At 42.2% G+C, this 14,136-nt stretch overlaps 1 protein-coding gene across 2 annotated transcripts in view; it reads left to right on the forward strand.

Moving 5' to 3' along the window:
• Window positions 1-14,136, forward strand: part of RSPO2 (R-spondin 2) — a 102,327-nt gene that overhangs the window by 64,526 nt on the left and 23,665 nt on the right. For both annotated transcript variants that reach the window (XM_081919030.1, XM_081919029.1), the window contains exons 4-5: window positions 2,303-2,446; window positions 5,637-5,825. In XM_081919030.1, coding sequence (XP_081775156.1) covers window positions 2,303-2,446; window positions 5,637-5,825 — 333 coding nt within the window. The remainder of the gene's footprint in view (window positions 1-2,302; window positions 2,447-5,636; window positions 5,826-14,136) is intronic.

Consider the following 14,136-nt stretch of genomic DNA (forward strand, 5'->3'; position numbering starts at 1 on the left):
TAACCAAAATAATCAGGAGGGTGGGACAAATCCCCTGTGAGGAAAAGCTACACTCTTTGAGGCTTTTTAGGTTGGGGGGGGGAGCAACTAAGGGTGGACATAGTAGGAGTCTATAATATTATGCATGGCATTGGAAAAATGGATGAAAAGAAAGTTTTTTCTTCCTTCCTCATATTACCAAAATCCACAGCCATCCAATACAGCTGAATAGGTGGGAGTGTCATTCAGGGCAGATAATGAGCCTATTTCTTCACACAACCCACAGATAAATTATGAGTGCATTTAGACGTGAGAATTATTGCATTAGTCTCCCTGAGTATAATTCTCTCTATAGAACAGTGGCTTTTGGATTGATTACACCACTACCCCATGCTACATTTTTAATGGTGGGGAAGAACCGTACGCCAGCATACCACCCCAAATTTTATCAGCGCAAACCTCCCGCAGTTTTCTGAGTTAACAGGATTGCAAGTGCCTAGCAAGGATTGTTGGCCTAGCAAGCATATGCCATTTTGGGTTGGAAATTAATTGCTAAGAAACTGTCATGAGATAATGTTTGTTAAAAGCATGGTTGTGACCATTCTAGATTTGTACACTGTTCCGTGTCCATAAAACTCATGGGGCCTCAACAGCTTTTTGAAAACTGGAATTCATTGCAAACTGAAATATGTTGTGCAGACTTATTCTCATGTTTGTTAGTTAACTTGAGTGTGTATGTGCACACCTCCTTCCTTTTTAGGCTTAAATCCAGTACCTACGCAAACAGGAGAAAGTCTCATTGAACTTGGTGGGACCTAAATTTCAGCTGGCATGTCTAGGATTTCAGTAATAATCTGTAGCTCATTTTTGATGTAAGAGTCACAGGCCAATAAACCATGGGTTGATGGCCAAAGAACAAACTGCATGCTCTTGCCTTCCCTGTCTGGGTTTCTCACTGAGATCATAATAATTTTTATAAACCTCTTAGAGACTACCTTGGTATGAAGACGTGTATAAATATATGACATAAATTGTTATGTTTAAACCATAGTTTCCTGTTGCATCATAACAGGGCAACTATGGTTTAATCCCTGCATTCTAACGAGGATATGACACATATGATCCATAAGTGTGATGTTGCCTGTAGTGTCCTCCCCCCCTTATTTACATCCCTAAACCTAAGGCTAAATATATGCATTCAGTGCACGTTAATGGAGCTGAAATATAAGTAATCAAAGTCTAGCGTTCAGATTCACTTGTCTGCAGAACTTGCTGGCCATAGAAAACTTGGTTTGGGTGCTTGCTATATGAAGAATAGTCATCCTTTCTCAAAATGTGATGATAAACATTCCAGTGGCGTGGAATCTACCAAACATAAGAGAGTGGCTGCCAGAAAAGGCAAACACAAGAAATGTATCACAGACTATCTAGCTATGATCTGTGGCCAAGAAATGGAAAGTTAAGGTTTCACATAAGGAAACACCATGTGTATTCTCCATTCAATTTAAAACAGGAAGGTGTTAGGGACAAAACTCCCCAAGACTGAGTCAAAGATACAGGTAACAACATGCAGCCTTTTCATATAGCAGAGGCCCTAATATTTTAAATGGAAGATTTCCATCTATAAAGAGGGGGGGATTCACTTGAATGAGACATCCCCGCCCCCCCATATTTGAATCAACAACTGATATTTGACCTTGTAGATGGTTGCATCTCTTGGATGTGAGAGCAGTGATTATATAGCAATAGCTTTCCTTCCAGCATTTCTGCTGTGTGTTACAGGACCACCCATTCATATCTCATCAGAATGCCAAGACCCATTAAATGTGCATATTTGAAAGCAAATAACTTATAGGTTGCAGAATTCAACATGCTCTCTCATGCTGCTAATTTTCACTAGCTAAAATCTTCTGCAAATCAATTAATGATTGACTAGTTAATAATGTAGGGGACGCGGGTGGCGCTGTGGGTTAAACCACAGAGCCTAGGACTTGTTGATCAGAAGGTCGGCGGTTCGAATCCCCGTGACGGGGTGAGCTCCCATTGCTCGGTCCCAGCTCCTGCCAACCTAGCTACGCTGTTGTACTCGGGACCTGTTTGTGGGCTTCCCAAGCACATCTGGTTGAGCTCTGTGAATACAGGGTGCTGGACTAGGTGGGCCACTGGTCTGATCCAATGGGGCTTTTTTCTTAGGTTCTTAAGAGTAAGCTCTGAACCCATTCTTCTTAAATGGTTGAGTCCTGCTATGTTTTTTGCTGCTGCATCACTCAATGAATTTGCAAACCTGAAATAAATAAATAAATTTGTTATTCCAACCTCTTAGGATGCAGAATAGAGAACTGTGATTCTTGCTTCAGTCGAGATTTTTGCACAAAGTGCAAGCCTGGGTTTTATCTCTACCGGGGTCGTTGCTTTGGAGAATGTCCCGACGGCTTTGCACCTTTAGAGGAGACCATGGAATGTGTGGGTGAGTGCTTATTGAACATCTCTTCTATATTATCTCTTTCTGATCCTCCCCACTGCTTCAGAATGGTTTCTGAAATTATTTTCCACTTTGCCTGATTAGGTTGTGCCACCCACTTGTATACAATCCAACTTTCTCTATAACAGTCCCGATGTTCCGGTACCTGTTCCCGAGAAATCAGTGTTTCTGTTTTTTGGGATGACCTTTTAAAACTGAGAGTGCTCAGATCCTGTTTACGGGTTTCCCACAGGCTGGCCACTGTAAGAACAGGAAGCTGAACTAGATGGGCCATTGGCCTCATCCAGCTAGCTCTTCTTATATACATATATTCATGGCACCTAGTGAGCCATTTCTGGTTAACAGAACATAAAAGTGTCATGAAATTCTACTCCAGAGTAGATTCCAATGTATAGTTAGCACGTTTCAGGTTTCCCCAAAAATAGACCAAAGGCAATTGTATTTCATCCAGTAGAACTTTACTGCTACTGAAGGCAAATGAGCATAATGGTCACAAATCCAATACATTCTGGATTGGCACTGTCCATAAGAAATCCAGTTGCAGCAGACTTAACATAAACTTACAATAACCTCTAAGACTATGCTTTAACACTATATACACAACACCACACCAGAAGGAAGAAAGATAGAAAGAAAGAAAGAAAGAAAGAGAAAGTGAAACCCAGGCTCCTTCTGGCCTTACTTTTATAGTCAGCATGACCTTGACAGAAAGAGATAAGAGAAACAGCTGTACTCAGCTTCTCTGAAGGAATAACCCAAACACCATGAACATTCTACTTGTTTCCCTCACACAAAGAAGCTTCCAGAAGCTTCCAGAAGCCTCATGAATTAATTAGAATAGAAAAGCTCTCTACACATCACATCAATACTTTCTGCACTAAGAAATGCAAACTGACAAAAACAAGCAGAGAAAAATACTGTCTGCTCTCAAAAATTGTATCCTTTCCTCTTTCCCCTCTACAGCATGTAGTTCCACGTCTTTCTCTTGCGCATTCCCCCTCCCAACCACTAACAGCAGCAAATGATGAGAATTCTAAGGCAGTGAGAATCGGAGTGTTAGAATAATAAAATTAATGTCCACATTTTCAACCATGAAACGTTAGTGATTATGTGCTTGTCTCGTACTTGCCTTTTTGTTTCTGTTTGAACACTTAGAATAATGATCATGCTTATGGTCTAAACCTTTCTGGACATCGAGATAGGTTTACAAGTTCACACATTACCTCACTGCATAAAAACCTTGGCGAGTGTTTGGTACATAAGTTAGATGGAAACAGCTAATGTGCTATAATAACGTTAGAGCAATGCAATTCATCTTCTTACCGTTAATAAATCTAGAAATAATGGGTCCTAGGGAAATCTCTGTTTCTGAAACCTGATGGCTTTTCTCCAAGTAAGGATACTCTGAAGCACTCCTGAGCTGAGTCGCTTTGATTTTTCTTTGCATCTTAATAAAAGAGAGAGCATAGGTTGCCGTGAAATGGTCTTTCTCATTTTTCTTTTTTTTAAACTACGCCTAATGTGGCTTGGTGACTCGTGTCTGCAAATCAGACTGAAACCTAATGCTAAAAAAGAACAAGTGAAAGACTTCTATGCCTAGCCTAGTTTGTTAAAGTTGCTTGGAGTTGGTAGGGAACCCATCTTTCCATAAGGGAAGGGAAATAGGGGTCCTGTTACCACTCTGATAAGCCTTAACAAGCTACATCTCCCAGAATGCAATGGTGGAAGCCATGACTACTTAAAGTATAATAATAATTTTATTATTTATACCCCCTCCCAGTCTGACTGGGTTTCCCCAGCCACTCTGGGCGGCTTACAGTATCATAGAGCTTTAAATGTATGATTGATATGAATGTTGCCTTGGTATAATCCATCTGGATGTCTTCTTACGTTCCTGTGTTCTGATCTAAACCTATTGTTCAACCAGAAATACAAAACAAACAGAGAAGAGACCTGAGATTTCCACTATTTAAATTGGGGCAGTGAGCCTGTGGCCCTCCAGACGATGTTAGAATCCAACCGCCATCAGTCAGTCCCAACTAGCAATGCCAATGATCAGGGATGATGGGAGTTATAACCAGGGCTTTTTTTCAGCCAATACTCTCCAGAATTCAGTTCTTGCACCTCTCAGGTGGGCACCTTTGCCATTCTGACCCGGAAACTGCAATTAATCCAGAATGCGGCAGCTAGACTGGTGACTGGGAGTGGCCGCCGGGACCACATAACACCGGTTCTGAGAGATCTGCACTGGCTCCCAGTACGTTTCCGAGCACGATTCAAAGTGTTGGTGCTGACCTTTGAAGCCCTAAACGGCCTCGGTCCTGTATTCCTGAAGGAGCGTCTCCACCCCCATCGTTCAGCCCGGACACTGAGATCCAGCGCCGAGGGCCTTCTGGCGGTTCCCTCATTGCGAGAAGTGAGGCTACAGGGAACCAGACAGAGGGCCTTCTCGGTAGTGGCGCCCGCCCTGTGGAACGCCCTCCCATTAGATGTCAAATAGATAAAGAATTACCTGACATTCAGAAAACATCTTAAGACAGCCCTGTTCAGGGAGTTTTTTAATATGTAATGCTGTACTGTTTTTAACACTGATTGGGAGCCGCCCAGAGTGGCTGGGGAAACTCAGCCAGATGGGCGGGGTATAAATAATAAATTATTATTATTATTATTATTATTATTATTATTATTATTATTATTATTATTATTATTCTGAGAGAATGAGGGAAGTGTTCATGGTAAGTTCTAACACCTCTTTTTCTAGAGAAATAGCACTGGTTATAACCCAGCAACAGTTCCCCAGATCTGATTTAAAATTATTGGAACACCCCTCAAAAGCAACTGGAAGGAAAATGAAGATAACTGGAAGATGGGGAGAGAAGGAGGTGTGGAGAATTCATGGTAGACTAGAAATTGCATTGCCTTCCCACAACACATTTCAGGGCTTGTTTGTGAACCAGCTCTTCGAGTTAGTGGGATTAAATAAGGCCAGCCTGTGGAAATTTCCTCTAATAAAGCCATCAGACACTGAACAGTAAAATCTGCCACTTATGAAGTTTTGAATTTCTTCATCCTCTCTGCCACCCCCACCCTCTGCCCCTCATTGACATGTATTTTGGAGCAGCAATGACAAGAAGATGTTAACTAGCCTCTGTGTTGTGTATGTTGGTTTCCTCAGAAGGCTGTGAAGTGGGTCCTTGGAGTGAATGGGGGACGTGCAGCAGAAATAACAAGACCTGCGGATTTAAGTGGGGCTTGGAAACGCGGACGAGGCAAATTGTGAAAAAGCCAGCAAAAGACACAATACCATGCCCAACCATCGCAGAGTCCAGAAGATGTAAAATGGCCCTGAGGCACTGTCCGGGAGGTAAGCGTGCCAGATGCCAAAAAGTTTTTATGAGCTCTTTTCCTGACTCAAGCCGTGCTTGTTTAACTAAGATAGATAGAACACTGTCTCTTGTTTTTCAAAAACCCGGAGGAACCGTCCAACTTACACACCACCTCGTTCTGTTAGCACACAAGTGCTGAAGCACAGCCTGTGACTGTGTGTGTGTATATATATATAGAACATGTTTATGAGATCCTGTATAGAATGTTGTTTTGCAGCAACATCAGGTAACAGTCAGTTTTTAAACCATGAGCAGTTCAAGACAGCCGACCTCTACATCTCTTCTCATAAAGAAACTCCATTTTGTTCAATACCAGGTAAGTGTGTGAATAAGCAACCTCCCCCAGACTTGGTGGCCTGCAGATGTTTGGGGCTACAACGTGGCCATGCTGGCTGGGACTGATGGGAGTTGGAGCCCAAAAAACCTGAAGAGCAGTGGGTTACAGTCATAATGAGCCCCATGATGCTGTTGGAATTGGTAGACTGTGACACAGGAGGAGGTAGAAACCCAAGGAGGCCTGAATGGTGGGAAACCTGGGTTGGAGGAGAGAGGAATCTCCACCACAACTTCAGCCACTTTAGGAGGGGGACCAGAGTTGCCAGTTCTCTGCACACCCCTGCTCTTCCTGCAAAGTGAAGGGCCTCAGTGAAGGCTCAGGAAGCCTTTGAGCAGTCACGGAGGCAGAAGGCAGTGACTGAACAGGAGTCCAAAAAGTAGGGTGCAAGCTTGTTGCTGAGAACCAGGCGCTGGCTTCACAGATAGGAGCAGCCCATCCCATCCCTGTGGAGCATGCTTTTTCTATCCCAACATTCCCACAAGGTGAACAAGGCGAGTGAGTGCCCCGCAGCTGGCCTTTGAAAGCTTGGCAGACAGGGTGGGGAAATTTGTTCGGACATCTTCGTTGCTTCCACTGGTTCTGAACTTCCACCTTGAACTGAGATGTGGCTCCTGGGCCCTGTATCTGTTGCTGAGCCTATACCACTTCTTGCCTGAATAAAGATCTTTTTTATTTCTTACAAGTGAGAGTCTTTGCTTGTGTGTTTTGGGGTGGGAGCCAGGACAGGGCACTGGATTGTGGCCTAAGAAGTTAGATCAAGCTTATTAATGTACAGGTGCAGTAGGGACAATGTGTTTCTACCGTCATAATACTGCCTGGTTCAAATGTGATTAGAGATAGATTGTGCCTTTTTTTGTTGTTCTCTTATGTGGGAAAAATGAAATTAATTACAGTTTGTCTGTTGGCGTGTTCACTTTAACCTCCTGCTATGGGACAGTGTCTGATCAGTCTTGTTAAGTAGGGAGTAAATGCAGCAAGTAGTAAGGGAAGTCATATTCTGTGACTTGGATAGCTCTATTCTGCATAAAAATCTATTAAAAAATGACCCCTTCCTAATGTTCTTAGTCTATACACTTTCATCAACACGTGGGATAAATCTTACATTATGTAACCGAAGACAGTAGTAGATTGTGATGGATTAAACTGAGATCAGGAAGCGAGGACATTTTTGGTGGGGCAGGGTCAAGTGTGTGTGCCTTTGCCATATGCTTTCTATTTCTGTTTGGTTTGTTGACATTTCATTTTACTATTTTTGTGTTCTGCCTTAATGTGCAACGATGGCCATAGAAGGATTTCAGTGACAGTTTTTTTTCAGGATTTTCAGTGACAGTTTTATGCTTTTGCATCCATGCTTACTGTGTATCCATATACCCATGTGGCTTAATAAGAACGACCCCTTGCAGTACCTCTTTCTCATTTATGAAGAAGAAAGACAGCTGCAAGGGCAAAAGAACTTCGTGTTATCATTGGTTTTTTTCCTGTGGTCACGTTGAGTGCAGCATCTTAAAAGATTGCACTAGAATGCAGTTGTCGATTGTTAGATTTCCTGATGGGTCATTTTGAGGAGTCCACAGTAAGGATTACAATGCAAACCTTCTGCCTCTTCTCTTGGCTCTGAATTAGCTGTTTGTGGGAATTAATTTTGTTCGGTCCGCATCTGTAAGCAAATGATAATAATATTTTTCAAAGCAACTTTCAACAACAAATAGTTTGCGCCTCCTGGACTAATTCAGGAAACCTTTGGATTTCACACTTTCTGAATATTGCACTTCAATTTTCAGCTCAGAAAGAGTACAAAAGCCCGATCAGCTACAGGGCTTTGTTAAAGGTCTTTTTACCACCATATAAATCCCTGAACAACTTAAAGTAAAGGTAAAGGGACCCCTGACCATTAGGTCCAGTCGTGACCGACTCTGCGATTGCGGCACTCATCTCACTTTACTGGCTGAGGGAGCCGGCGTCCATCTTCCAGGTCATGTAGCCATCATGACTAAGCCACTTCTGGTGAACCAGAGCAGCGCACGGAAACGCCATTTACCTTCCTGCCGGAGCGGTACCTATTTATCTACTTGCACTGGTGTGCTTTCGAACTGCTAGGTTGGCAGGAGCAGGGACCGAGCAACGGGAGCTCACCCCGTCGCGGGGATTCGAACCGCCGACCTTCTGATCGGCAAGTCCTAGGCTCTGTGGTTTAACCCACAGCGCCACCCACATCCTTGGGCAACTTAAGACCAGGTTAATTGTATAGACATGGAAGATCAATGAAATCATCTGGGGAAATTTTACTCATGGCACTGCACACTACAGGGCAGTGACCCCCCAAATAGGCATTTTCTGCCATTGTAAAATACCCTTCCCTGTGCCATGTAAAGCATCATGCATGAATAGCATTGAACATCTTGTAGAGACATATCTTTTTTGCCCAGACTTTCTCTGAGCCTCCAAGATTGGATTCTGTCATCCATGAAGTCTTGTTTTTATATTATGCGCTCTTTTACTGTACTTATATGTTGCATTTCTCTCTTTATTATAGTATTCTGTTGTTGTTGTTGTTGTTGTTGTTGTTGTATTATTTGTGTATTGCTTAAAGATTTGTCAAATATTAAGTGGTTTAGCAATGCTTCTAAATAAACAAAATGTATGTATCTTAGGGTATAATAAATAAAGAAGTGGATGCAATGAGACAAAATATGTATTTAAATAAGTTCAAATGATGAAGTGAATGAACCCATGCAAAAACTGAAATGGCCTGGAAACAGAATGAGTGTCCATCCCTGTGTTATAAGACCATATTATTCTAATGGCAATTATGCCAAATATATTCATGACTCCCAAAGGATGGAAACAGAAGGGCAGATGGGATAAATATTCACAGCAAGTTTTCCTGAGCCTGAAGAGAGGGGAGGCCAGTAATGAGTTTACAAGGAGAAATGAATGCTATTTGGGACAGTGACTTGGAGCTCTCTGGAAGGTGGGGAGGACACCATGAATTGCCTCAAATTTTGGAGCGCTCTTCTAAATATCCACCACAGTTGCAGCATGACAGTCGTAGCAGCAGTAAAACCAAAGTTAATGCCCTGGAACTCTGGAATGAAAGCAAAACTTCCACTAATTTCATAAACAGAAGACACAGCAGAACTGCCAGCTAAGAAACGAAACCCATCAGATTAATTTGTTTTAACTGCAACTTCAGAATGAGAAGCAAAGTTTTGGGGGACCTCTGAGGCAGACAAGTGGTAGGATGTCCTGTTCTTTTTCTTCTCGATCTCAGTTTTTACAAACTGAGGCAAATGGTGCTCCTGATCTTGCACTGCTACTGTTTAATGCTAGCATCAGTAACAAATGAAACACTGGGTATTCATTATCCACTCGGGATGAGGACATCTAGTCTTCTTTGTATATCACACCAGAGGAGATTAATGGTCTGAGCCAGAAACCAGCATGTGACTGTTCTTGGGGATAGTAACCACTCAAGCTAAAGAGATAAGGATAATACATGGCAGCCACTTGGAAGGATATCTTGCTTAAGAAACTTTTTGAGTACCTAACGTATCTAGCATAGCATTTAACCTCCTGATTCCGACAGCATGCAGCACTCCAGCTTCGTGCTCCTCTTACAGTGGCTTCATTTGTATGAATGTTGGCATTTTATATTGTTTTACTTTTATAGCATGTGGCTGGCCTTTACCTCTCAGTAGTTGGAATGTTCGTAGATGTTCTGTGACATCACTGCAGCTCAGCTTGAAGGAAATGTGCAGCCAACTTTTAGCCTGGAGCTATTCCTCACAATTGTTATAATGGGACTGCAGTTGAAGCAGATGGGATTGCATAAATATAGAGAAATGAGAAAAGTTCTAGTCCTCTGAGCAGGTCTTTTGATATGGTGGATCATTAATGTGTCTTTTCCTTTCCATCTTTGGGGTCTTATGCCAAAAATAAAATAAAATAACAGAGTAAAGCAAATACGAGCCTAATGCATAAAATAAAAATACTACTGTGGGAAGAACAAGTAACATTTTAAAATGTTATCACTTTCTCAGTCATCAAATAGCTTAGGGGAACTATTAAATGTTGTTGATTAAAAAAAGAAAAGAAAAGTGGGTATTACCTAAATGCTTTTTCAACTACTCCAAGTCGTTCCAAACTGATGGGTTTTGGATATCATCCAGAATCGGATTTTCCTTGGGAAGAAAACACTTTAACAGGATTAATAGCCTAGGCTTGTTAATATCTTTGCTCTTGCTGTTACGAGAAATCTCAGCTTTTTTAGGTTTAAGGCTAGCTCAAAACTCTGGTTGCTTTGCCAACAGATGGTTCTGTATGACCTGGAGTGGAGCCTTCCATTTTTCAGGTGAAAGAATCAACTTGAACATGCTGGTGAGATATCTTAAGAACAGCCATCTGTTTTGGGGTAACTCCATTCCTCGCAGTGCCCAGCTTATGTAATTCTTCTGTCTTCAAAGCTTTTTGTGTTCTAACTATTGGGAAGGTCCCAAGTATTGGGGTGTGTGCACAGGGTGGACTGGGCCTCTCACCTTCATATATTTATTACTGAAATCTGCTTGTTTTATCTGTCTTGGTGCACAGCCTTGAGAGTTATAAAGATAGGTCAACAAAGCAAAACAAACTCAACAATCTAAAGAACTAGTTAAGAACAAATAAAATTAACCAGCTTAAGAAACGACCAATCAGAAAAGATGTGTCTTGAATCACCTGCAGAAGACCAATAAAAGGGATGATTTTGAGAAGGGAATTTATTCTTAAGCCTCGGGACAATTGATGTGAAAGTCCTTCTCTTTGTCATGTCATTCCTCTTGCATGGAAGTTAGGGTTGCCATATTTCAAAAAGTGAGAATCCGGACACAAAAGTTTTTGAGCTATTTTTAAGGGAAATTGCCAAAAATGACACTGCCAACATGGGTCGCCATATATCCAGATTTTCCCAGACATTTAGCCAATTTCTGCCTGGACACTGCTTCTGACTGCAGTATTCCAGGTATGTCCGGGAAATTCTGGACATATGTCAACTCTAATGGAAGTGGAGCTTGGAGCAGGTTCTGAGAGGGAAAACTTGATGCTGACATCCAGGAATTGTAAAAAGATGCAGGCCCTGTTTGGGGATCTAGGAAAACAGTCTACACAGTGCTCCTCATAGTGTGGCATATTCTGAACATGTTCAGCTGAACATGCAATGATTTCCTCTCCAAACCTTTTGCTCAGAGCAAAGAAGTCTGAGGCACAGCCAGCAGAGACAGAGATGTTATGGGGTGCTCTTCCCTCTATATGTCTAAGAACACATTGGAGACAAATAGATGAAGAGACCTGAGATATATGGGAGCCAGGGACTGAAGGGAATTATTATTAAACACCAGAAACTTGACATGAACCTTGAAACTTATTGGTTGCCATTGCAGCTGAAACAAGATGGCTGGGTAGGATCAGGCTAGATGTTACACACAGGTCAGTAGTGGTTGTGTAACAACAAAGCAATGGCTATTCTGCTCCCCTCCTCAAAGCAGGATTCCTTTTGAACTGAAGAGCTGCATGTGCGAATTGGTTTAAGTATGTTAGTTCTGTGCCCACATTAAGCAAAATACACAGAGGTCCTCAACAAGGATGAAATTCACCCTTCTCCACCCTCTCAGGTGAAAAGCACATTAGTTTTTGGCTGAAGCAGCGCAGGTGCAGTAATGAAGGGAAAAGAGCTGGAAAGTTTTAGAAGCCTGTTTTTCTTCCAGGGTTGTAAACTCTGCAGGGAGCCTCTGTGAGGATACCTGCCTCTTTGCGAAAGCAATGCGACCAAGCTGGCTCACTCCTCTCTCGTGTGTTTGCTTTAAGTTGCATTATAAATGCCTGGGGAGAGCTAATGTTGCAATCTCTCACACGTTTTCTTTCTTTTCCCCGCAATTAGTTCAGCAATCCAGTTTTCCTAATTTCTCAATCTTGGTTAGAGCAGCATTTGCTGCTTTCTAATCTCCCATTGTTGTAAAGACAATACGCCCACCTCCCATTTTGCTTTATAATCAGCAACCCTCAAGGCTGGGCACGTTTGAGTATCACAGAAAGGGACAGCAGACAATAGACCGCGTGTGTGCTAATTTCACAGCTATTTTGATCTTATCTAGTTGCGTTGTCCTCTAATCCAATCAAAACTTATTTATGACATTCGCATTGGGGATCCTGTTTCGTTTTAGCTGGCAACAGCTGATGAGTCCTTTCAAAGAGCTGAAGGTATGATAAACCTCCATTGTTGGTTGTGGTATCAGAAGTTTTGAAAGACCGTCCCTTGGGTCCCTCAAAAATGGGCAGGGAATTTCAGCCCTCACCCCAACTCATACAAATCTTCCTTTACTCATCAGCATTGAACGAGGTTAGCTACTGAGTTCACGGCAGTCTGACAATCAGAGTACAGAATTTGTTGTCCTTGCATGACCGCAGAATCCCACTAGAATTCCATGAGCACATTCAGCTCCTATGGCCCCGAGTAAATGTGTGCCCAGTTTCAGAAACGAAGACATGCACACCCTTCATAAAAACCTGTATTTTTACCTGCCCTCAGAGTCTGTAAATAGTCCCTGCCAGGCTTAAGGTAAGACTTTTTGAGAAGGGCTCGAAGAGAGTGTGTTTGTGCCAAAAAAAGGACTAGCCAGTTTCATAATTATATGGGCATAATCACAGGACAAATACAGAGCTGGTCTCAGATGACTAGTGGACAGAATTGCCCACCTTAATCAGCCCATATGCTAACAAGAGCTGGTTCTGTCCCTCCTAACTGAAGAGCCACACATCATGTTTAACCACTTGAACAAGGAGGGGTTCTGTTACTAATAGATGCTCACCTCTTTCCCCATATAGCAGCTTTCCCCAACCTAGTTATTCTCCAGATGTTGTTTGTTGGGCTGCAACTCCACAATCATCCCTGGCCTTTGGCCCTGCTGCCTGGTGCTAATGGGATTTGTAGTCCAGCAATATCTGTAGGGCTGCAGGTTCCCTGCTCTACTGAATGCAAAGGATGCTGTCTACCTTATTTGGAAAATCTAGAGGAAATTATCAAATTGGTCAGTGGGAAAGCTAGCATATAATGTTATGTGCAATGGCATTATAAGGTAAATTTAAAGCATGGTATATAAGGTTTTCCTATAGGGCTTCTCTTAGGCTTTTTTTTTTCCTTGACAACTATGCGAAAGTAAACATGTTCTTATAAGGAAAAACCAAGCATAGCTAATAGTTAGATCGTATCTTCTGTATGAGGATGGGAGGGACTAAGATTTTACGGCGCAACAATCCCTGCCCCATCTCTCCTCGCTTGCAATCCCCCATTAATTGGATAATCTATCCTAAGTCTATGTAAGCAGAGATCAGGTAATGACTGCTGCATGAATGAATTCTCAATAATGGAGCCACATTAATTAATCAATTTCATGGCACATCATGCAGAAGAAGAAAAGCTCTTTAGCATCTTAATAAGATACACAACCTCTTCAAGCAAGCACTTGTAGCCTCTCTCCGCCCCCTGGTTGGTTGGTTGAAAGAACTGTTGACTGGGACGGTTGACTTTAAAAAAGGTCACACTTATTCAGAAGACACAGTCTTTCTTTGAATGGCTGGTATTTCTAACCTACTTGCTTCTGAGAAGTCCTCTTTGAATATCCATTTTTAACGCAGGGCAATGTAGAGGTCCCCAGATAAAATGAAGTCAAACCCTCACAAAGCACAGGGTTGTATTGAGAAGACGTGATATATACGAAGCAAGCAGCTGCTAACAAGTAACTTGCTTAAGCCTAACTTTGGGGGCTGTACAATGGGTGCACAATCTGCCCTCGTTCTGCTTGATTCTCACATGGTTCATATCTCACCCACGCCCAACCTTCCCACAATATACACAAGAAATTGGACAAGTTTCTTTAGGTTAGACTGCACAGATTCCCTTGACTAGACAGATTCCCTTGTGT

The sequence above is a fragment of the Podarcis melisellensis genome (assembly GCF_964234715.1).
Source record: "Podarcis melisellensis genome assembly, chromosome: 7".
Classification (NCBI taxonomy): Eukaryota; Metazoa; Chordata; class Lepidosauria; order Squamata; family Lacertidae; genus Podarcis; species Podarcis melisellensis.